General features: G+C 47.2%; 1 protein-coding gene across 1 annotated transcript in view; it reads left to right on the forward strand.

The window, feature by feature from the left end:
• scara5 (scavenger receptor class A, member 5 (putative)) overlaps positions 1–23,535 on the forward strand; it is a 57,642-nt gene extending 34,107 nt beyond the window's left edge. The window contains exons 9-12 of the mRNA XM_041958706.1: positions 3,080–3,187; positions 7,876–7,941; positions 15,478–15,666; positions 20,258–23,535. Of these exons, the coding sequence (XP_041814640.1) occupies positions 3,080–3,187; positions 7,876–7,941; positions 15,478–15,666; positions 20,258–20,391 (497 nt within the window). The 3' untranslated portion in view covers positions 20,392–23,535. The remainder of the gene's footprint in view (positions 1–3,079; positions 3,188–7,875; positions 7,942–15,477; positions 15,667–20,257) is intronic.
• Positions 23,536–24,909: the final 1,374 nt, after the last annotated feature.

Here is a 24,909-nt window from a genome sequence, read left to right on the forward strand (position 1 = left end):
TTGAATAAACAAGAACAAAAGGCTCCTTTTGGTAAATTTCAGTGAAATTGTTTCAAACTTTGGTGCCAATCACATTAAAGAGATGGTCAGTCTGAAGGAAAAGCTGATTTTTGATGCCTGTAGATCAGGAACATGTCAGAACCTCTGCTGTTAAAACACTTTAAGATTTAATGGATATGAGACACACGTCTGATTTCTTGATTCACTCTTTTGTGTTTTTGGATGAGTTTTATGTGCAAAAGTCACCATGTACCAATAAATGTAAAAGGTAAACACCGAGCTGTCGGAGGGGGGAGGATTTAGGTTTGAGCGGTGAAAGATGAGAATGTAAAACAGACTTTTGCTGTTGTTGCATTAACGACGCAGCGAGTTCAGGGAATAAAGGAGGTCGTATAAATCTGCTGCAGACACAAAGGCCTCAGACTTTGGACGGGGATTTGTTTTCAGACAGGCCCGGAGGGACGGGTCATCTATCTTTGTCTCGCAGGTAATTCCTCCAAAAACCACAACCGAACCCTAATCCAGGCGGAGGGGGCACCTCAGGACCCTGACATGCATTTTTCAAACGTACTGTAAGATGCGAACGGCGAGATGGATCCAAACGTCTGGGACTGTGTCCAGCGTGGTACCTCTTGAATCATCAGCCCTCAGCTGCTCCCCCCGTCATCATCCATCCCACATTCCCGAGCCGATGAACTGCAGCTCTCACATGACGCTTCCAAAAAGGAAACCCCCCCGCCGCTGCCTCGGTTCCAGGAAACACTCAACGAGAAGAATTTCAAACTAACAAAGAAGGAAAAAGCTTTTTAATAGTTAGCATGAAAACATACCCCCCCCCCCCCCCAGGACCAAAACGGAACCACTCCAACGTTCATGAGGCCGTGGTCTGAGAGAGGAGAGGGCTTTTAATCACATGTCTGATGATGATGATGATGATGATGAAGGAATTACAGCCTCCAAACATGGAGCCCATTTCTTCTGTGGTTGTACCTTTAAATCAGTCAGAAACAATTCAAACTGGAAACCCCCCACCCAAACACCCACTTGGTAATAATATTAATATTCAGAAGGTGGCGGGTTAAGAGCTGAACCGGTCCAGAAGTTTGGACCTAATCTGAAACAGACCTGAAGAAAACTCAGCAGAGTCCAGCAGGATCTGTAACAGACTGAACCACAGACCCCAACAGAAAGAAGAGGGAACTAAACTTTTACACTCGAGCTCATGAAGTGAAGCTTCTTCTGCTTCACGTCTGCAAACTGATTTATTGATTTATTTTATTCTAAAACAAAAGACAGAAACAATGAAAAGAGGACAAATTCAAACATAAACAGTGTCGCCTCCTGGCTCGTCGTCTTTTTCGCTGCCTTCCGACATCATCAGAGACCAGTGAACGCATCACCAGCATGTTTGAATGCGTGATTGTGAAACATGTGACCTCAGCTGATGGTCCTATCAGGTCCTTCGGTTCTTAAACAGACTGACTCGCAGACCAGGACCTGTGGCCACGCAGCTTTCATCAGCTCACATTCTCAGGTTTCACTGAAAACTCTTTCCTGATGCACACGAATGCATCATGAATCAATCTGAACATGAAACATTCAGGCGTCGATGCACGTTATGCTAATTAGTGATATTAGAATAAATATTGTTCTCACAGTTATTTATTTATGTTTTGATGCTTTAACATTTAATATAATCTGTTTGTAACGCACCACGTCCTGCGGTCGCTCCGCCTGCGGTCGCTCCGCCTGCACTGAAGCCAAGAAATCCATCACCACGCTCCGGCTCTGAGGATCCTGTTGGACCGTCCTGCAGAACTCTGCTTCCAAACTGTGATTGATGGCATTTTCCTTGTGGGTTTTTTAAGGGGGGGGGGGGGGTTATTGACCCTTCACAGCAGAGAGACAGAACGCACAGAGAACATGACATCATCCGTCATCAGTTCACGTTGTGCCTCTGGCTCTAACGCATCAGTCTAATGATTTCATTCTGATCGCCGAGGAGTCGCAACAGCGCAATCAGAGCGTGTCAGGCTACGGCGACAGAGGCCGCGCTGACTTCAACAGTGCAATCAATAACTCGTTAGCACGTTCATTCTGGGACATTCGAGAGCACTTCCTGTAAACAATCGCTCTCGTTGTGCGCCACAGCAGGAGCGATGGAACCAAACGCAGCGCAGAGCCGGGAGGCGTTCAGGGGTTGAGTCGTTGGCAGATGGTGGAAGAGGAAAACATTCTGGCTTCCAGCATCTTCGTATCCTCTAGAAACGATGTTCGTGTGAGGAGGGAGGAGGCACTGAAGCTGACGGGAAACGTGGTCAGATGGTCGCCATGACAGTACTTTTCTCAGCTTGCTGTGGGTTCCAGTGATTTACAAGCAAAAGTTAACTTGAATCAGCTATTAATAAATTTGAAGGCCTCATTAAGATGATTTTTGATTGGCATTGACTGGACGATCTCCTCTTCAAATGAGAATCAGAGGGAGTTTAAAAATTGTTGATTTAGTGGAACCGATGACAGTATAGAATTTTCATTGCCCCCTGGTGGCTGCCGGCAGTATAGGTCATAAACCCCGCCCCCTCCTTGATCAAAGTTCACTCTGATGGATGTTCAAGTTTTCATTTTTCTCATAAGTTTGGTTGTAATTGATTATTTGATGCTGGGGGTGTGACATCATGATTGACAGCTGGGTGGGTGTATGGGTGGGACCTTGAAACCACTGTCTGGATATTCTGACTTCATGTCTGCGCAGAGGGAAGAAGTGGAGACGCGTCGTCCATCTTTGTTTACGGTCACTGAGTGAACCAATCAGAATCAACTCTGTCAAACTGACAGGAAACAACGATGGATTTAAAAATACAGAGATTTTAACTTTAACTTCTGAAAACGTCTGCATGAAACCTTTTTAATCAAATACACTGAACGTGATTTACTCTTAAAGCCGATAAATGTCACGACTGTCACAGCGTCGCAGCTCACGTTGGAGCTGGTGTTGCAGCATATTATGACCCCACAGTGTTCCTATTGGACGGTTATTAATCATTTATTTAAATCAGGCTTGTGTGTGTTTGTGTTTCAGGTTTCGCAGGAGAAAAAGGCATCCAGGGCCCCCGGGGCATCAAAGGGCCCGTCGGGGTTGATGGCGTTCAGGGAGAGAAAGGGGAGGTGGGACCGACTGGTCCCAGAGGTGCGTCTTCACTTTTCAACAGTCGTTTATTATCCAGCTGATTTTCCCGCACTGCTCAGACACACAGCACAGAGGATTCATCACAATCAGAGCTCAACACGATGATCACACTGTTCAAAATATGAGGCAGCAGCAGTCGTTCACACCCGACAGGTCATCATTCACACGTCAGGGGAAACAGCTGAGCGTCCACAGCTCGCATCAAACTGAGAAACTGTTCCTCAGCAGGAAACCGCTTTCACGCGTCTTCCATCGGCAACAGGTGGCGCTGTTCTCTTCCTGCCATCAAACATGGAAGCTGGAGCTGTTTCGTGATCCAGAGAGAAACACCCAATCAGTTTCCAGTTGGTTTGTATCAGTCGTTCCTGTTTGTTCAGCCAAGGAGCAACTCTGATCTCTCTCATCATCATGAGCTGAAAAACAAGAAGCCAGAAGATCCTCTGTCCTGTCAGAAGATCCTCGGTCCTGTCAGAAGATCCTCGGTCCTGTCAGAAGATCCTTGGTCCTGTCAGAAGATCCTCGGTCCTGTCAGAAGATCCACGGTTCTGTCAGAAGATCCCCTGTTCTGTCAGTAGATCCTTGGTTCTGTCAGTAGATCCACCGTCCTGTCAGAAGATCCTCGGTTCTGTCAATAGATCCTCTGTCCTGTCAATAGATCCTCGGTCCTGTCAGTAGATCCACTGTCCTGTCACAAGATCCTCGGTTCTGTCAGAAGATCCTCGGTCCTGTCAGAAGATCCTCGGTCCTGTCACAAGATCCTCGGTTCTGTCAGTAGATCCTCGGTCCTGTCAGAAGATCCTCGGTCCTGTCACAAGATCCTCGGTTCTGTCAGTAGATCCACGGTTCTGTCAGAAGATCCCCTGTTCTGTCAGTAGATCCTCGGTTCTGTCAATAGATCATGGTTCTGTCAGTAGATCCACGGTTCTGTCAGTAGATCCATGGTTTGGATGTGATGTCTGGATCCATCGGCTCAGCCTCCTGTCCATCTATAAGCTCTCTTCAGTTTTCAGTGGAGGAAAGAGCTGAGGATTATTTTCCTAACGTTTTTAAAGGTGCAGCGAGAACACAGCAAACCCCCCCGCAGCCACTCGTCTGCTCAGTATACGAGCTTTAGGGGAGCGATCTGAGAGTTTAAGTACACCAATCATTCTTATATGTGATGTAAAATCCATGTAGAGCGTTTAACAGTGTGGAGGCAGCTGAATATACGATTATGCACTAAAAGGAACGTTGGGAAATTCTTCATTCTGCATTTCCACTGGATTTCCATTGCACACCATAAATATGTATTTCTGTCAAATGTTCCGAGTAGACGTGAGAATAATCTGCAACAACACCGTTTGGATCTGATGCCAACAAGAAATATTTTCAGTGAACACACGATGCCTCGACGACCTTCGCTCCGCCTCTCCTCTTCATCCACTCATCCACCCATTTATCCACTTATCCAGAGCGGTGTTGATGTTTCCACTCTGGCATCTCCAGCTGAGCGGCGCCAACCATAACAAAACAGAGACATGGCGAACGCTGGTGGGGAAAACACGGCCATGACAAATACGATAAGGCGCTGCAGTCTTTTCCTGTCAGCGTGTCATTGTGTGTGTGTGTGTGTGTGTGTGTGTATGAAGTGTGTGTGTAGGCCAACAGCTGTTGCTGATCAGAGCGGGGTTTGGCTGAAATGTCCAGTGTTGGAGTCCACGGCCCCCCCGTTGGCCAGTCGCTCTCTAAACGTTGGACCAGCCTGATCTGTTGTCCTCTGATGCGTCTGTTACGGCTCAACACTCTGCACCAGACCTCATTCTGCTTTTGTTCATGTTTATGGAGACAGACATACCTGCAGACAGTTTACCACACCTGGACTGTTCCTTATTTCATCCAATTAAGAGTTTTGTTGAAAATGGAAATAAACTCTCAGAGCTTACAAGCTTGCTGACAGCTTGCTAATTGTTAGCATGCTCGTTAGCTCAGTCAACACTCAGAATACACAAATAAAAGGAAACAAATCCAACAGTTACTGAGAAGGTTGTATTAGCAAAATATTAGCCTCAGACTAGCAGCCAGCATGATGACGAGCTTATCTCTGAAGTGATCACAGAAATCACACATGAACAATCACACAGTATTAAAATGAGATAAAGCTCCAACAGTAAGTAAACGATGCGTGTCAGCATCTGCTGGTCGGTGAGAAGCTGGTGGACGTGAACTGAAAGTCTGAACTGAAGCCAACAGCTGCAGGCACATTTATAACTTTTCATGATTCAACAATCTACTTTTTATTGTCCAGCAGCCAGAGTGTTCGAGCTCGGGACAAAACAGCATTTGTTTAACGGCCACACTTTATGTTTCACTGGCCCTCTTTTATTATGAACCTCCTGCTGCCAGATCTCAAACGATGGAAGCACAAACGATTTTCAGTCGTGTGTCGTTTTATTTTGATGGATGAAACTCGTCAAAATGAGCAGGAGGTGATTATGTTCTGTTGGAAGTCGCAGCTTGCATGTCGTCATTCGGTGGAACAGGCCTCTGCTTTGATTGGAGTGAAGCAGAAGAAAACAATTAGCAGAGCAGCAGAAAGCTTCACGGCTGAGTGAGCGTGAAGAGTGTGACCCACACAATGTGAAGCGGTTCAAGAAACATGACAGCCGAAGAAAACAAGGATCTCCTCGGATGTTCGGCCATCAGCACTCTGTCTGTCTGCGGCTTCAACAAACCAGTGGAGGGTGAAGAGTCTGCAGACTACAGTTGTGAAAACAGCTCTGGGAAGCTTCGTGGTTGCTTCTGATGGATGAACGGAGGTGGACTGAGCAGAGAGCGCATCTTCCTCTGCTCCACGGATCGGCTGGACGAGCCGCGTTCGCTCATTTCTTTCTTTAAAACCGACGCGATCAGCTGACAGACACACAGCCCACAAATCTGAGCACATCATCAAGTGGTTATGGCTAACATGTTAGCACAGACTTGTCCAAACAAGCAACCTCAGCATTCATCTGGGGATGTGGTTTGTGATGAAGATGAGTCCAATTTTTACCAGACTGTAGCTCTGGTTTGGTGCTGCTGAGAACAACATGTGGGTGTGTGTGAACAGCTGATTTTCATGGTAGTCAGCTGTTCACAGTGGAAACTGTGAGCTACAGAAAGGCTCAGAGCTGCACAGTTTGGTGGTTGTCACTGGTTTTAGCATTGCTAGCTCCCGCTTTCCAAATAGATTCGATAAGAGTCTACAGACGTGCTAGCACTTTGTGAGGCTGAGCTAAATGCTAACGCCACTGCTCACAGTAACAGCGCTGCAATACTCATGTTTAGCTTGTTAGCATGCCAGCATTTGCCGATTAGCAGCGAACATACAGTACAGTCGAGGCTGATGGGAGTGTCATTATTTTTGCATGTATTTATGACGATAATAAACCAGAGTAACCACCAGCTGGTGGCGCTAGAGGACCAAGAATCATGAATGTCTTTACAAAATGGAATGGCGTCCAGGGGCTGTTGAGATATTTAAATCTGAACAAACCCGGTGAACCGACAGGACAACTTGGCCATCAATAGCTGCTAACGTGGCTAAAAGTGTTAATGAGCTACATTCAGGCCAATCAGAATGAGCTCAGGTCAGCTCTCTCTCGGACGCTGTTCGTGCTTTTCTTACGGTGTTATTTAGTCGTTAAGGATGTGGTGAGGATGGAGGTGACACTGATGGTCGTTTGCGTCACAGGCAGGGTGTGATGTTAGCCCCCGCCCGGTCACACACACACACACACACACACACACAGTCAGAGACGGTGGGTGGGACTGTGCACCCCGTCGGCTGGCAGCTGGCCTGTGGTCATGGATGTGAAAATAGAGTCAAATGAAATGACTTGATGGTCCTCTTATAGCTTTATGGCAAAAACAGACTTGTGGTTTCAAACCTCAGGGCTGAAAATTAGCTCCAAACGGCACAGAAACAGACCCCCCCCTGCCCGAGTTCGGAACAGAATCATACTTTGAAATTAAAACAAATGAGACGGAATCATATCCAGGCTGCTGATTGGACGAAGGCGTCGTGTGTAAACGTACAGAAACCACAAATGAGAGGACTTTTACCTGCGATGGTCGAGGGGCGTGGCGTCGCATTCACTCAAGAAGTGACCTCCAAAACCTGCTTCCTGTCTTTCCACCTCATTCACCTCCACCCCCCAGCAGAAGAAACACCGAACCACCACTGTTGGAGGTAAATTAGGCAGCAGACGCAGGCGGCCGTCCTCTAATTTAGCACTTTATGTCCAGATTACAGGGCTGAGGTGTTCGCTGACAGTCCAGAGGACAGGAAATGGGTGTGAGGCAGAGGAAGTGCTTTAAAATGTAAACCTGCCGCTGGTTCAGCTGCTGCTGTGTGTTTGCTCATGAGCACTCACAGATTTCTGCCCACATGAGACAGAACAGGTCTTTAATTAAAAACAGAGTCGTCCAGGATGGAGGTTGCTCTGTTTTATTGAACCCTGCAGTGAAACCTGTGTGTCGTGATGTTAAACATCGCAGTGATTTCTCAGCCTGCTGATGTTTCACCGTCACATTTCCATCGACTGCTCAGCGAGCTGTAAATTGAGGATGAGTGTGTTCTTCGGCCTGGACTAAGTCCTGGTGAGAGTCATGTTTTACCAGCTCAGAAGCTTGTTCATTACATTCAGTTTGTTTTTCTGTTTTGGCCTCAGGTGACAGAGGAGAAAGAGGGTTGAAGGGGGAGAAAGGAGACCGAGGAGACCGAGGAGAGAAGACAGGTAAGAGCTGATGTACAGGTGTGAAACGGGAGTGTTTCTGTCCCTGCAGCCTCTCAGTCTGTGGCCTCACTGATCAAACTGATCCATCCACATCCACCAGGTCCCTGTGAGACCCACGTTAGCCTGTTTAATATGCATTGAAACGGTTTTCATTGATGGGTAACTGCTGAACCATTGTGTTTCAAGGTGTCTCCAGCACTTTGTCGTTCGGTGTTCTGAGCAAGCTGAATAACAACAAACGCTGCAAAGATTTTCCTCCTGAATCAACTTAAACTCCTGTAAGAGCAGCCAGGTGTGTGTTTCCTTCATGTCCTCAGCTGCGAGGAGGATCACACATGCATGCAGACGTCGGTTAATCCATCGGGGTCCAGCGTGGTCTGAGATGACTCCTTCATTTATCCATTAGGAACACTTGTTCTCTTTGGATTATTGTTCTGTTTCTGCTTTGATCAGCTGTAATTCAGCGATGCTCGGACGTTGTTAATTCAAACACAAGATCCTTGTGCTCAAAAAGAGGATTCATTCTCAGTGAAGAACCTTGGAGCTCTAATCTGCCTCTATACCTGCCAAAGAGCAGTGATTCCTAACACGTCTCTGGGGGTCATCAGGTGGAAACCTCCCTTCAACGGTGTTTCGCCTACTTAGTCCCACTACACCTCCAGGAGGCTAGGCGGTGAACTCCGGCGTCCCAAAGTCACCCCCCCAGTGCCAGTTCACACTGCTCTTACACAATCCAAACAGCACTGCCACGTTCAACTGACCCAGAGATGCTCCAGGTAGTGGCCAGTGCCGATGCTACCATTTAGCTAATGCTAATGCTAATACTAAATGCTAACCGCTACCTGCTAAGAGGAACAGAAGAAGACAATACAGCTAGATTCACCTGTACTGTTAATGTTAACTGCTAGATGCCAATGCTAACTGCTAAGATACTATCATACTACCACCGCTTTAGCTATTGTTAGCTGCTACAATGCTACCACAAGCCTAGATGCCACATGTAACTGCCGATTGCCACACTACCATCATCTACCCCTGCCTCTCACCAACTGCACCAATAAAAGCGGGGTGGGAATACAAACCCTGGTTCGGGTAGGGGGTAGAAAGTTTAGAGGGTGCTGAAGGTGGAGGCCTAAAACACTTGAATTCTACTTTACGCTTTGAAAACTGAGCCGTTTGCTCTGCATTCACTCCCCAGACAGCTTCCACACGGTGACATCAAAGCTTCACACAGCATCACTCACCTGTCTGTCACGTTAAACCTCGAGACTAACGACCTTTAATGGCCTCTGTGGAGAAGCTGCAAAGAGACGTGAGGCTGTGTAAAACATACACAAAGCAGACTGTGATCACCTGCTGATCGTTTTTTATATAAACTCACCTGAAAACAGCACAAAGTCAATATATTTACTGTCTGAGCTCATCAGCTTCATTGATTTCTGTAAATATCTGCTGATTCTGAATCTGATACACGTTTCAAACACGTTGTGACAGGAGCAACTAAAGACTGGGAAAGATGTGGAACGCTCCAAAAACACCTGTTTGGATCATTCCACAGGTGAACAGGTTGATTGGTAACAGGTGAGAGTGTCATGATTGAAAGGCTCAGTGGTTCACAGCGAGGATGGAGCGAGGGTCAACACTTAGTGAAAAGTGACTCTCTGTGACTGACGAGATGTAAAGTTCTTTAATATAGAAGTTTGATTTTATAAAAGATGTTCGAAGCAGAATCAAGTAAAAAGTTTAGATAAATTCTCGATCTAATCTGCGGCTGAAATGTTGGTATATTTCATGAAAATGTGGTCTAGCTGCACAGTCCCTGTGAAGGAAATCCTCCGTGGAGCCGCTGCTGTAATACCAGCACGTATATCAGCGTATATGACCCAACAGCTGGCGATACAAGAGCAAAAATTTACGAGCTGATGACTTTATGGGCCTCACACGTCTCTGATCACCTGATGTCCCGAGCAAAGCACCGTGGGAAGCTTTAAGGATCACTGGATCTGCTTTCCTTTCGGCTAATCTCACGGCTTCCGACACACCACGAAGAACCACATGGCTCAGTGTACATCAAAAGCTCTGAAAGCTGTCATGTGTTCGCGTGTGTCCCGCGGTGGTAAACCGAAACCTCGTCCAAAAACCACCAATCTGGATCCAGGTGGAAGGAAAACACATTAACAATCCCAAAACCTCTTTTAGCCACAAGTGTTTTTCTACCTGCGTTCCATCATCATCACGCGATGAGCGATGGAGCGGCGTTCACATCAAACAGACCGGATCCCTCCACCATCTGAAGGCTGTCTCAGCCCATCACAGAGCTGTCGGGGATCAGTTCTGTCCTTTACAAGACGACGTCTGAGCTTTCGGAGACGGACAGACTGAGACCACATGCTGTCGCTAATAGTCCAGCTCTTTTCTGCCACAGTCCGTATGTCTAATCGTCTGATGCACGATCGGATCTTTTTACACTTCAAAGCGTACGGTGCAGACCCGTACGATCAGCGAGCAGACGCTGGTCCACACATGTTGGCCGTTAGCATCAAATGAACCTGCCGCACGGGACGTTCTGTCTCTGACAGCGTCCGAATCTGCAGCTTTGAGGAGCAGCAAACAGCCTGCAGACTGTGTTCATGTGTTAGCCTGAGATCCAACAGCCGTAAAGACTAAAACTGCTAATAATGTTTTTTATTTTCAAATATTCACGTAAATTGAAAGTCCTCCCTGCTTCCATGGCTCATGTTTCCTCTTTGAACCTGACGTGTTCTTTGTTTGATACCATAACGATGCCATATTTAACATCACATTTTGGTCCTTGATGTCAGATAGCGGTGCTTTTCTCTTCTACGACCGGCTGAAATGACGACTGATGCTTGCAGCTTTCATCAGCTAAGCTAACGTTAGCTTCATGAGTTGGTTGATGTAGGCTGCTAGTTTTTAATGTAACGCCACGTTAATGCTAATGAGCTCAGCTTCTTGGCCTGGAAGCACTGTTGTAGCTTTATGCTAGTTAGCTACACATTCTAAAGACTGTGGCGTATGTTAGCAGGTAAACGCACTTGGATGTATTCACATTGTCACGTGTTCCTGTGAATCATCTCATGGTTCCCTGAATTCAACAGTCCTGCATCACTTAGCTTTAATTTTTGGATAAAGTCTGACGTTAGCTGAGGCTGAAGTCCAACCATCGGCCCGGTGTAATTCCTGGAAGACGTCTTCCCGTGTGTACGTAACCTGAAACAGAACACCTAATTCACTTTTCATTTTTGCGGCATTGCTAAATTTGGTGTAACTTTCACTCGACAGTTGACGAATTACAAGGGAAATTGGAAGTGATGCATTAGTGCACACACACACACACATACACACACACACACACACAGCTGACAGTTGGATCTCGAGGGTGCAGCTTTAAGTGTTGTGGATCTAATGTTTGACGGCTGTGCAGCTACAGGAATCAGAATATAAATGTTTTCATTGATTGCTTCAGACGCTGCTGAGAAGTTTGTTTCCAGGCTGGAACTGATGAAAACACGTTATTGTGTCTCTGTTTCGAGGTTCACCTGCAGTCAAGCCTCCATCAGTCGACATATATTTTTACTTTACATATATTTACTCTTCACTTCTCGCTGATGTTGAAATACCTCCTGCTGGGACAGTTTTTATTATTCATGTCCACTTTTTATTTGCTGAATCTAATTATGCTGGAACAGCTGGAACAACGCGGCTCCTCCACAGTCTAGTTTCATCTAATTTACGCCGACATGCAGAAACAGACGGCGGTCAGTCTTTATTTTACAGTCTGACCCTTTCATGGTCTTGAACATGAAGCTCGTTTTCCCATAAGCTTCCATACGGTCCGGTGGAGTCGACCCCTGCTGGCCAGGGAGAAGAATGCAGGTTTCGGGCATTTCTGGCTTCACTTTTCGGGCCCCGGCGCTCTGCACATTTACTATCCTGTCGATGAATGACAGGCACAAACTGGTGTCAACATGTTTTGTCTTCTTGCCAAACTTTCAGTGTGTTTGTTCACTGACCAAGAAAACAAATGAGGAATAAACAAGCAGAAAGAAAAGACAATTCAAGAGTCAGAAGCAGAAAACACGAAGAGATGAGGAGAGAAAACAATGTGAATGACAACACTGGAACGAGAACATTTGTGAACAGATGGAGCTCGTTAACGGTCGTCCCGAAGCCCTTCAGTCCCGTCCAGTCCAGATCCTTCCCGCCTGCCAGACAAACATGAGCAACAGCGATCACTCCATGTTCTGGCCTTCTTCAGGTATTGACAGTCTGGTGCTGTAGCTCCTCTGGCCTCCGAGGCTCGAACCACTTGGACGACCACCAACACTCGGAGCTGACGTCTCCAGTTTCCCCTGGACAGAAACACTCATTACAGCTCCGGCAGCTCGCATTCGTTCCCCCACTTTCACAGAAAAGGTACAGAGCTTGTTAAGCTTGTTATGAGATGTCAACTTTTCTCCAAATTAGAGCGAGTTTCTGCTTTATGGTGAAGCATTTTGTTGGCTGTCCAAAGTGAACATGAGAGCTGTCGGACTGTGGAGGGACGGGATAAGTTAGGGACCAGGATTTTCTCTGTTGTTGAGCTTTTCTCAGGAAAAGTCATTAACTACATGAAGTCAGGCTCTCGGTAATTACTTTAAATCAGCTTTCTGGAACGACAGCTCAATTCATTTTCTTATGTTTTAATCCAGAAGTGGAATCTGTGGTTTGACATTTATTTTACAGTGTTCACACAGAGGTTCACAAACAGCACCGTCCGTTTTATCAGCTGTCGCTGCAGTGAAGCGTCTCATGACGACGTCTCCACCTTTCAAATCACTCCGTTTAAATACTTCCTGCCCCAGGGGTCGTTAATACACACCTGATGGCTGCATGCAGCAGGAGGTTTGAGGGTGGAGGTTTGAAGGAGGAGGTTTGAGGGAGGAGGTTTGAGGGTGGAGGTTTGAGCGTGAACCCAACATTAACGTTAATTCAGTCCAGCTCACTGAAAGGAGCTGAATCATCCACACTTGATCCTTTAAAAACACTGAAATAGTTCCAACAGATGTAGAATGAAGAGAATTCAATCCTGATTCAAGGAAGTCTGAACTCTGTGAAACATCGACAAACCAGAATCAATCATCAACAATCAGTTTCCTGAAGTGCTCCTGAGTCCAGGTATTAATCTCTTTATCCAATCAGGTGTTGACAAAGTGTTGACCCTCGCTCCATCCTCTCTGTGAACCACTGAGCCTTTCAATCATGATGCTATCACCTGTTACCAATCAACCTGTTTACCTGTGGAATGATCCAAACAGGTGTTTTTGGAGCGTTCCACATCTTTCCCAGTCTTTAGTTGCTCCCTGATGAGCTCAGTAAATATATTGACTTTGTGCTGTTTCCAGGTCAGTTTCTGTCAGACAGTAAAATACTTTGTTCCATTAAAACCACAGTAGAAATGAGTATTCAGTGAGAACGTCATTCTGGTTTGGGAACTCCTGGACCAGGATTCGGGCTGGTGGCTCAGGACAGCTGAAAAATAGGTAACTGTTATGAGAAATATGAATCTCTGTCGTCATGACAGCAGAGTCTTCCAGTTTTTAGCCACTTCCTGACAATTAAAAGAAGAGAGAGTGTGTTTGATGAACAAATAGTTTCAACATCTGTTTCAGGTGTTTCAGCCACTCATCCTGTCAGAGCTCACTGCTTCTCTCTTTTCAGTCTTCGTCCTTCAGTGTCTGACTCTCTGTTTTTCATTTCATGGCTTTCTTCAGGAATATGATGCAGATACGTGCAGCAGATATGATCGTACGATGTTATGGTCCACATTAAATTATGATGGCCTGCTGAGTGCAGAGGAGCTGCCTTTTAATGAGAGTTAATGGTACACTCTTAAAGTTTATGATGGTCTGATGAGACTAATATCCTGTCGAGATGATGTGTCTGGCTTCACTCAGTCAGCGCACACGTCTCAACACCAGGGAGCTGAGTGTGTGTGTGTGTGTGTGTGCGTGTGTGTGTATGCGTGTGTGTGTGTGTGTGTGTGTGTGTGTGTTTACCTCTCTCACTTTCACTCTGTTCTGAAAGGTGATAAATCAGGTCAATTACATGAGTACAGCTGCTGCATAGTTTCAGGAATACGAGATGTGCTGTGGATCCATGCTCACACACACACGCACACACACACACACACACACACACACACACACACACACATGCACACACACACACACACACAGACACACACACGCACACACACACACACACACACACACACACACACGCACACACACACACACACACACACACAGACACACACACGCACACACACACAGACACACACACACACACACACACGTACACACACACGCTCACACACACACGCACACACACGCACACACACACGCACACACACACGCACACACACTCACACACACACACGTGCACACACACGCTCACACACACACACACACACACACGCACACATGCACACGCTCACGCACACACACACACACACACACACACACACACACATGCACATACACACACACACATACGCTTGATTGTGATTTTAATGTAGGTCAGTGTGGAGGATCCTGGCCGTAGTGCCCCTGAGCAAGGCTTCAACCCAGAATCCATCAGTATTTTACCAGCTGTTGTGTTTGCAGCCGTCTGAGGTGTGTTCTGTTCTGCTGAAACAAGCTTTCACCTGATTGGTCAGAGGACAGAGACGCTGCAGCGGGACAGGAAACACAAAGACGATGTTCACTTCTTCTCTTCACTGGGTTCTGATCAGTGTTACTTCCTGGTAAAATTCCCATTTTATCCATGTTCTCATAGAGAGAGTGAGAAGATCGATGCCTCTTTCATGTCCACATGACACAGCAGCAGCTGGCTAACTTAGCTTAGCACAAAGCCTGGAAGCAGAGGTGAAGGTAATGAAGCTCAGCCTGCAGCACCTCTGCAGCTCGCTGAGAACACGGCTTGTTAGTCCCTCCTCCGGTCTGATGAGATCACTGTTTTTAGATTATTGACTGTGAATCATGATTCAAACGATGGTCAGCAGTCACTGAACAGTCACTTCAGGACAGAACTTCTCAAATCTCAGGTTGCTCTGGTTTTTTCGTGTTAGAGGAAGAAAGAAAACGCTCAATAATAATTATTGTTCTTGTTGAATCAGAATATTTCTGCGGCTTCTGGACGCCGTTCTGCTGCAGCAGGTTGAAAACAGCCCGTTCATCTTCACACTGCTCTGATTCACTGAGCTTCATTACACTCATAAACACTCGCAGTGAAAATAATCTGCTCAGCGCGAGTCGAAGCGGTGCCGGCGAACGGCGGATCAAAGCCAGTCACGTGTTCTGTGGACGGCGAGGAACACGCTTCAGTTTTTCTGCACGTTAACGAGCGTCTGATGACGGTGAAACATTTTATTACACGTCCGACGTCCACAAACAAATCAGAACGTGTGTGTATGAATGTCAGAGCGTGTGTGTATTAACGGCTCGTTTGTTCATGTGTGTGTGTTTGTTGCAGTGGAGGAGACCCTGGTGCGGCTGGTGAACGGGTCGGGCCCTCATGAAGGTCGCGTGGAGGTTTTCCACGAGCGCCGCTGGGGGACGGTGTGCGACGACGTCTGGGACAAAAAGGACGGAGACGTGGTGTGCAGGATGCTGGGATACCAGGGAGCCACGGCGGTCCATAAGACCGGACGCTTCGGACAAGGTATGAGGCGCTCAGTCAGCTGACGTTTCGGTCTGTCCGTCAAAGGGAACAGTTCAACGTTTGGTTTTTGTCAAAGGTGCGTTATTGTCACGTGACGACGGAGGTCGAGCAGGTGGAGCATCGATGCTGCTCCTGTTGGTCCGTCCCCTCGTCCACATGTCAAAGCGTCCTTGAATCAGTCTCTGCTTCGCACAGCCGGGCCGTTCACGCCGTTCTGTATGTGTGCATGAGAGCTTCACACAGTTCCTGCGGTCTGTTCACCGTTAGCCTCGTCGTCCTGTTTCGTTCACGCTCCGTCATTAAAATCAAACCCTCACGACAAACGCGGAGATCATAATAAACTTTCTTTTCGCAGCGCCGTTCCTGCACGGCGTGCAGCTCAGGCTGCTTTCTGTGGAGGGAAATGATTGAAAACAGATTTTTGCAGATTTCCTCTAAATGTCTGCACAGTTTCAAGAAGTCTGAGAGTCTGAGATGTGACATGCTGTTAAACCGTCTGCGCTGCACCACCCAGGCTCCTCACAGACATGTGGGCCGCGTCCCGTACGTGGACGCCGCCTGTGCAGACCTGTATCGGCGCCTGGTTTGAATGCATTTGTAATGTATGTGAGTGTGATTGTCTCCAGGAAGCTGAGCTCATTCTCGATGGTCAGTTTGCTGAATGGAGATCGTTGAATCAGGGGAAATCCACGGTGAATTTCACTGATGAGGTCGTTCTGATTCTTACTCACGCTGCAGAGTGGTGTTACGTGAACGGTGCCCTGAAACGCCGCAGGGATTAAACATGGAGGTTTTATGGGGAAAGCCGTGTGAGCCAGATGTCGTCAAGCGAGTCTCAGAGGTCGTATCCGTCTCTGTCTTTTTCTCTCTCTCCATTTGATTTCATTCACCGAGTCGGCCTGACATCATGCAGAGGCTCCGTCCAGGCAGGGCTGTTACCGATACGTCTGGAAAATCAGGGGAAAACACGCCCCCGGTCCCGGGACGACCTCCAGACAACAGCGGTGACTAACATCAGGGCTGGAACTCAAATACGTCTTTTCACACGAGTCACCTGCATTCTGATTTTTTAGTTTCACTGTTTTATATCTCAAACATCTTTTAATGTCTTTGTCAGACCGTGATGCGACAGGAGAAAACACGCTTCAGCAGCAGCGTCACGGCCGCGACGGCGTGAAGAAAAGCAGAAACTCAAATGATTAGACTCAAACATGAAGCGGTGCGTCGCTGGACATCTGTCCACAGACAGTCTGTCGGTCTCACCAGGAGGTCTGCGGCTGTGGTTTGTAGCTGACCTTCCACCTCGTCGAGACGTTGTTTTTGGTTGAGGATTTTCACACCTCCGTGTCGCTCTGCTGAGGACGGTCACATGATACGATGGCGAGCTCTGGACCATCGTCTTGATGAAGATGTTCACACGTGGACGATGTGGACGGTTTGACAAACAGCAGCGAAACCTGCGGAGCATTAGAGACTCAGCGAGCCGTGGTCTGAACCGTCTGATCAGGATGTCGATGCTGAAGTTTCCAGCTCCGTCTGCTGAGCTCTGATGTCACGGAGGAGTTCCAGGAAGTGAAACAGTCGCTCTGTCTGACAGGTGAACTGTCAGTCTGTCTGACCTGTAATCAGCGAGGAGGCGCAGACCTTCAGGAGAATCAGATCCTGAGCTCTGGAATAAAATGACTGATTGTCTGCAGACTGTAAATTTTGCCTCATTTTGTGTTTTGCAAACAGCATTTTAATCCGTACGATCACTCCGACACCGAGTGACTCTTCTCTGAACCGTCTCTGGGCGTTTCCTGTTCGTGGTGCTTCAAAACTCATTTGTGTGTCGTTTGTTGCGAGCAGCTCGACCCCCAGCCCGCAAACAGTGCTGTGAAAGTGTGCTGAGATCCAGAGTGAACAGTTTAAAGGTCCATTAAAGCAAACCCGGAGGAGGCCCAGCAGCATCCGAGCTTTCAGATGTCCAACCTGCACCCAGCGACGGTTCCGGTGGCGCTCGGAGGCGAAGCTGCAACGCAGGAAGCACATTGTTCCACTCAGGTGTTGCTTTGCTCATTTGTGCCGTCGCTGTGCAGATATCAGCCTTTAAATTTAACAGTTTGAACAGATTCAGCAGTGGTGTGCAAGGGGGGGGCGGCAGGGGGGGGGCAACCACCCCCCTTGTGGCCCAGTTTTTGAAATATGTGTGCTAAAGTGCCCTCTTCGACTCCAAAACGCTTGCTAAAGTGCCCCCTGGGAGCCAAAATGCGCTCTAAAGTGCCCTCTTCAGTGGCGAGGACACTCTATATGTGCCCTTTTTTTTCTTTCTGCCCCTGCCCTTCAAAAAGTCTGTGAACGCCACTGTTCAACAGAAACATGCTCATGCTCGTCCTGGAAAAAGGATCTTCCTCTGTTGCTCTTCCTGAAGTTTCTCCATTTTATTCCCAATTCAAGTTTTTTATGTTTTTTTCTTCTTATCAGAGTTAAAACTCTAAAAAACTGACCTACATTTTATTAGTCTGGGTTTCAGAGGACTGTTTATGTGTCCAATGATGTTTGAAGTCCTCAAAACTATCGTGGCTCCAACTGAACTCGAATGTGGTAAAAACAGAAAACATGGCCAAGCTGAAACTGGCAGGACTGGAAACAGACCAGCTGCCAGAAACCAATCAGCAGTTTGAGGAACAGTTTTCATTCCTGGAATCTTTCAAACACAAAAACACATTTCATCAGCTCATAAAATCAGCAGATTTGGAGATTTGTGGTTTTCAGGACGGGCATGAAAAATGTGATCTGAGCAGTAGAAGTAACTGAAGCTGTCTGATCTGATGGATCAGCTTCAGAAGAGGTTTCAGGTCTCAGGTTTCCTTTTCCCTCCGAGCTGACGATGAACGTTCGCTCTGAGTGTGAATGAAGTCGGACATAAATTACAGGCAGTAAACTTAAAAAATGTCTCACTCTCATCTTCCGTCATATTTTCTGAAGACACGTTTCATCATTTTCGCTTCAGCTGTCTTGATCTCGACAGCTTTGAACTCTTTAAACTTTCTGCCAGTTGTAAGATGAGATGAAGAGGAGGATGAAGAGTTTTTCATGAGGCTGCTGGCCTGAAGCTGAGCCAGTGCTTCTGATTATACGTCTGAGTTCGTGCTGGTGGTCTTCCTCGTCCTGGTTGCAGCTGAGTGATGAGCAGATCTGACTCTCAGCCAATCAGCAGGCAGTTCTTGAGCACAGGTGCTGCTCTCAGGCCTTTCCTGAGGGGTCGGAGCCTCTTCTCACCTCCAGAACATGAGATTATCAGCAGCTGAGTACAACCGCATGTCACTTGATCTCACTCTTCCTCCCTCGCAGCTGAGTACCATCTAGAACTGTTGCAAAACTGGGACTTTCTGGGCCTCCAGTGATTCTGCTTTTACAAACAGGAACTGAGGTTTAGAGGAAAACAATGCTGCCAAAAGCTCAGCGTAACAGCTGGAACTGTGTGTTTTATTACCGGATACAATATTATCTGATCAACAGTTCAGTGAGGAAGCAGTGGGAGTACTCACTGTCTCGGGCTGAGGACGTGGAGACACACACGTCTGCTGATGCCAGTTTACTGAAGCCTTCATTAACAGCAGTGAAACGCTGAAGCTGAAGAAGCTGCAGTGTGAGGAGATCAGAAGAACACGAGCTGCAGCTGTTTCCTCCATGTAGCTCAAAGCTTGATGACTTTGGGAGATGTTTGTGTGTTTATGTTCATATGTACAGGTATGTTTTCTGTAGTTTATGTGCTCGACTTGATGTGTGGCGCACACGTACAGCTGGAGATTAACCTCAGGAGCAGCCCGAGCCCGAGCCCGAGCCCGAGCCCGAGCCCGAGCCCGAGCCTGAGCCTGAGCCTCAGCCTCAGCCCGAGCCCGAGCCTTCAGTCTCTCAGTCTTCAGTCTCTCTGGCTGCAGCTGCATCATTTTGACATGAAGAAGAGGGAAAGTGCTGCGTGAACGAGCCTTCGGAGAGAAAGTCGAGCTTTGACTGCTGCAGACGTCCAGATGTGATGCTTTTTTTTTTTTCTTCAAAATAAATGTGGACGTTTGGCTCAAACGTTGATCTTTTTAATGATGAAGAAATCTTAGGAAGGGACTTTTTTTCATTGCGTTCCACATGTTTCACCATGTCGCCGAGGGGATCGCTTCATTTAAAAATCCTGTTTTTGTCTCATTACTTTTGTTGTTGGTTCAGGTTGAACTTCTTTCTGTGCAAAGCAGAGAAGAAAAACTTGATCCACATTGATCCGAGTTGCCTTCAACAGCAGCGACTGTAGAGAAAGTGATGTTCTCTGGACTCTTCCTCTGCATGTGTGAAATATTGACTGAAAACTGGTGTTTAATGTTGGTGCAGGCTGTTAAACCTGCAGACACTACTCAGGGCTAAAAAGCACCTTCTGCTACATTTGTGAACTCTCCTGAAAAGGTGCCAGAAGTGAACGTCAGTCAAAGATGAGCTCAGAGTTGTTTCTGTAGGAAACTCAAAGCTCTTGTTCAGCAGGATTACGACACAGAAATATTGATTGAATATTGAATATTGATTCTGAAAGCGTCCTGAACTGAATGCTCTCCTCTCCGTGCAGGTACTGGTCTGATCTGGATGGATGACGTGGCTTGTACAGGGACTGAGGACACCATCCACCAGTGTAAGTTTCCTGGCTGGGGCAAAACCAACTGCGGCCACGTGGAGGACGCCGGCGTGACCTGCGCCATCTAAACCTTTGAGGTCCGGACGCTGCGGCGGCGGCCGAGCTTCGACCGTTGAGCGTGAAGTCGATCTGCAGCTTATTTTACGAGTTCACGATTAAACATTTAGCTACGAGACTGAACCGTGGGAGCGAAGGAAGTGCACGCATTTTCAGACTCCGTATGAGCGGGTGCACGGGGATGACGGGACTCTTCATCAGGACTCTTCATCAGGACTGCTTCATCAGACTGAGGTACGGAGTCTTCATCGAAGGCCGAAGATCAGCTTTCGGGCGTAGGATCCATCAGGCCTCAGAGGTCGTCCAGCGTGGGAGGAAGCTCACCTGAAACCAGAGCTTTCATTGGTCAGCGGTCGTCTCCGGGTCGATGAAGAGCAGAAACATAAAGGATCTGAGCAGACTGTGACTGACAGATCAGCTGACTTCATTTCCAGGCAGCTGCTCGTCGCAGCATCGTGTAGGAATGGCTTTTGAGTGATGCTAAACATACACAGTGTTCCTCAGTATATATCATGTAGCATTACCCAGTTAGCACTTCTTTGATGACGCGCAGGTTTAAAGCAGTTTGAGTTAAAACTGGACGTTTGTCGTCTTTATGACTTTTAAAAAATCTCCTCTAATTAATATTTTTATATTTTAAACAGACAGTTACTCCTTCCAACAAACCTGTGGCCTGAAAAAGCTGACTGGTGATTTGATTTGCTGTTCCCGCCCACAAGATATGCTCTGACCAATCATATCTGACCAATCATATCTGACCAATCGTATCTGACCAATCGTATCCGACCAATCATATCTGACCAGTCATATCTGACCAATCGTATCTGACCAATCGTATCCGACCAATCATATCTGACCAGTCATATCTGACCAATCGTATCTGACCAATCGTATCCGACCAATCATATCTCATCCCCAACAGGAAGCAGTTCTCAGTCCCCCTGTGTTAAGGCCCAACATCAAATCTCTGGAACATCCAGATCAGGGTTTTGTTCTGAGTAGCTGGTGGAGCCCAAAACAGCTAAAAGGAGAATAATGACGACACGACTCCAGACGAACGCTAACGTTGTTTTTAGTCCATCGCTGTTTGACACGTCGGACACATGTTGATGAGGAGATAATAGATTTTGGGGTCGTGTGCTTTTCAGCTCGTTGTGCAGTTCTTTGAACAAGCGACACAACACTCGAGTTTTAGTTTTAACCTCGACAGCTCGACGTCTTCCAGCCTGCAAATCACCAGACGAGTGTTTCCTGTTGATTTATGTTGATGGAAAGTGAAGAAAACACGTAACTAACAGAGACTTTTGAAGGGGGTGTCATTCACTGCCGCTGACAGATGAAGTGGTGATGAAGAAGAGGGAACAGATGAGTGTAAACAGATGGAAGCATGGACGCCTGCCCTGTACGATTTACAGTGGCGGGTCTGGCAGTGTTTGAACACACACACACACACACACACACACACACACAAACACACACCGTTTGGTTTGAGCTTCCTGCCTCTCTCAGTGGGTTTAATCTTCACGGCTGCCCTCAGATCCAAAAGGCTGGTTCCTCCCAAGTGTCCTTACTCACGTCTCCTTCTGAGCCAGCAGGAGCTGTCGAGGTTTGACTGAAACCCCCCCCCCCCCCCCCCATGTTTAGATTTGAAGAGGGAACGTGTTTCAGTGCACCTTAATATCTGTCAAACGTGAGGATCTGTCAGAGTCGATCCCTCGTTCTGCTTTCCTGCGTTCAACAAATCAACAATCGTCTGACCTACTTTCTTTTGTGAGAATTAAGCTGCACACATGAAGTCCATTTAAGAGTCCATGTCGACGCGAGGGAGGAAAAACGTCGGACATGAAGCCAGAAATGAGTTTCTCTAGCTCGTGCTGAGGGACGCTGGTGTTTGTGGAGGGTTTCTGGTTGGAAGCAGAGTCTGAGGAAACAGAAAACGAGGTGAGAAACCAGACTCAACAGGCCGATGTGTCTCAAACACGTTTCCCTTCTTCTAAAGTTCATTGGGAAACTCGGAGGCTTCGTTTCCAGAAAGCTGAGCTCGTTCTGTTCGTCTGCCTGGCTGAACGCGGTCCAGACAGGAAGCTGCTGGTTCACCAGATCACAGGGTTTGTAAAGCGTCTTAGAGAAGCAATAATCCTCAGAGTGTCCCTCACTGTGCCTGTTAGGACACCAGCGTGGCTCTGTCATGCTGCTGCCTCATGTATCCCAGCTGTATCCTGCGTATTAAACATATCAGAGCTGAAACGATGAGTCGATCGATCGATGAGTCGATCAGCAGTAGATTAATCAGACTTCAGCCTCTCAAATGTGAGCGTTTTCTGCTCTTTTCTGTTTTACATCTTCGTTAACTGAACGCCTGTTTGACACTGAAAACGACACCTGAAGGTCATCTCAAAAAGCAGGCGATCCAATCAGAACCAAGGGTGGGACTAATGATTAACCAATCAGATGTGTGGGCGGGAGGAGTGATAATAACATGCTGACACTTCTGATATGAGCCGACATGTTTATGGAGCAAACCAAGAATCTGTTAATGCAGAAAATAATTAGATTAATTGACTAAATAATAATTAGCCGCATATACACGTGTTAATGTTTTAATGTCTTATAATGGACGTTATTTTGGCTCCATCTGAATACGTTTAACTGGTTCATGTTACATTCCTGAGGGTGGAGCAGGTGAAACTGCTGCAGACCAATCACACATCAGAACCTGTTAGGCACCGTCCAACCAGGAGGGCGACGGCAGCGACTCCTCCGGGCCGCTCGCGGCTAAATGTGTTTCGACTGATGTGAGATCGCAGCCTATCAGATGTCAGCGGGATAAAACTGTTGTGATGTGATTTCCTGATTGGTTAGAGGCCTCTGACCTCAGATCAGGGCTTCGGCCTCATGGGGTCAAATAACTGGAATACTTTGAAAATGTAAAGCAGCCTCTTGCCTTTGAAAGTGAGAACACGTTGAAAACTAAGTGCACTTAAAGCACAAAGACCTTCCTGTGCTGCTTCAGCTTACGGCTCAGAGCACACACACACACACACACGTGTGTTTCTGATTACACTGTGCTGCTCAGGACACATAAACAGCATACCTGTACAAATAAACACCTGGATCAAACATGATTATGTCAAGAAAATACTGAATAAAGTGCTTCGTGTCTCTTCGTATATGTGTCGATTTGATTCGTGCCACTCTGCTGAGGTCACACGTGTTCGGACAGGTGAGCGCCGCGGCCGTTCCCTCGGCAGGTGGAGGCACACGGACGGAGCTGACTCGGACACATGTGGCTGTGCAACATGTGTGTGCTTTGATTGACAGCTCTGAATACAGGTTTCCACATGTGAAGAGGACGAAGAAACAATCACACACACACACACACGACCGACGGTCTGACTCAGGCCTCACCTGCAGAAAGGTGAGGCCTGATTCGTTTCAGTTGATGCAGTGATGTGAAGCAGATCAGAAACTCTTCCTCCTGATTGATAACTTCTCCTTCTCGAGACACTTCTGAGACAGTTTCATTGCTGCTGGTTTAATAACGTGGAAGCAGCTGTTCTGGAGCTCCACAAACACGTCTTCACACTCAGACCGCTCAGTTTGATCTCAAACCGCTCAGTTTGATCTCAAATCGCTCAGTTTGATCTCAAACCGCTCAGTTTGATCTCAAATCGCTCAGTTTGATCTCAAACCGCTCAGTTTGATCTCAAACCGCTCAGTTTGATCTCAAATCGCTCAGTGGGCTCATTTCCTAAGACGCCTTCACACCTCTAACATGATGTTAACATAAAAGCATTGATTGATTGATTGATTGATCAGAAGTTCTTCTTTGTTTGCTGCCATCGTCGTGTTTGGGTGTGTGACACAGCATGAGCACCACCTCCAGCTAAAAGCACCACAATGCAACACCTGTGAACACAAGACAGAAGACTGAAGAAGACAGAACAGTTTGTCCAAACTGAGATATTTTCACTGTATGAGTGTAAAATGTTCATGAAGCTTCATGTGGACGACAGAGAGGAGTCGACTCACAACAGCCCTCTTTTATTTTCTATAAATCATTATAAAAAGCGATGTAATTCTTCGTCGTGACAGTCATCATCCTCTTCTCCCTGTGTGGCTGACCGGAGAGTGGCCCAGACCCTCGTTCTATAAAGAGCGGCACAACATGTGGCGGCAGAGGCCACGAACATGAGCTCATTTCCCTTCAGGGGGACGACGGACGGGCAGAAACAGAGGGAGCAAGCGTCCCAGTCTTCCATCCACGTCCATTCATCATCAGACCACATTCCTGCTCCTCTTCCTCATAATGAAACAGTTATCCTTCCTCGCAGAGAGGAGCGGCGGCTGGAACATCTGCAGTCTGTGAAGGGGGAGAGGTCGAGGTCAGCTTCAGCGTCTGGGTGAGGAAATTCCTCCGGACGTTAAACAGAGAACAGACACATGCTGTGATGAAGACGAAACACAAGTCTTCCTCTTCTCACTGCGAGCGCGGAACTGAGGCTTTGTGGTGTAACAACTTTGAATGA

This window comes from Chelmon rostratus, chromosome 18 (assembly GCF_017976325.1).
Source record: "Chelmon rostratus isolate fCheRos1 chromosome 18, fCheRos1.pri, whole genome shotgun sequence".
Lineage (NCBI taxonomy): Eukaryota > Metazoa > Chordata > Actinopteri > Chaetodontiformes > Chaetodontidae > Chelmon > Chelmon rostratus.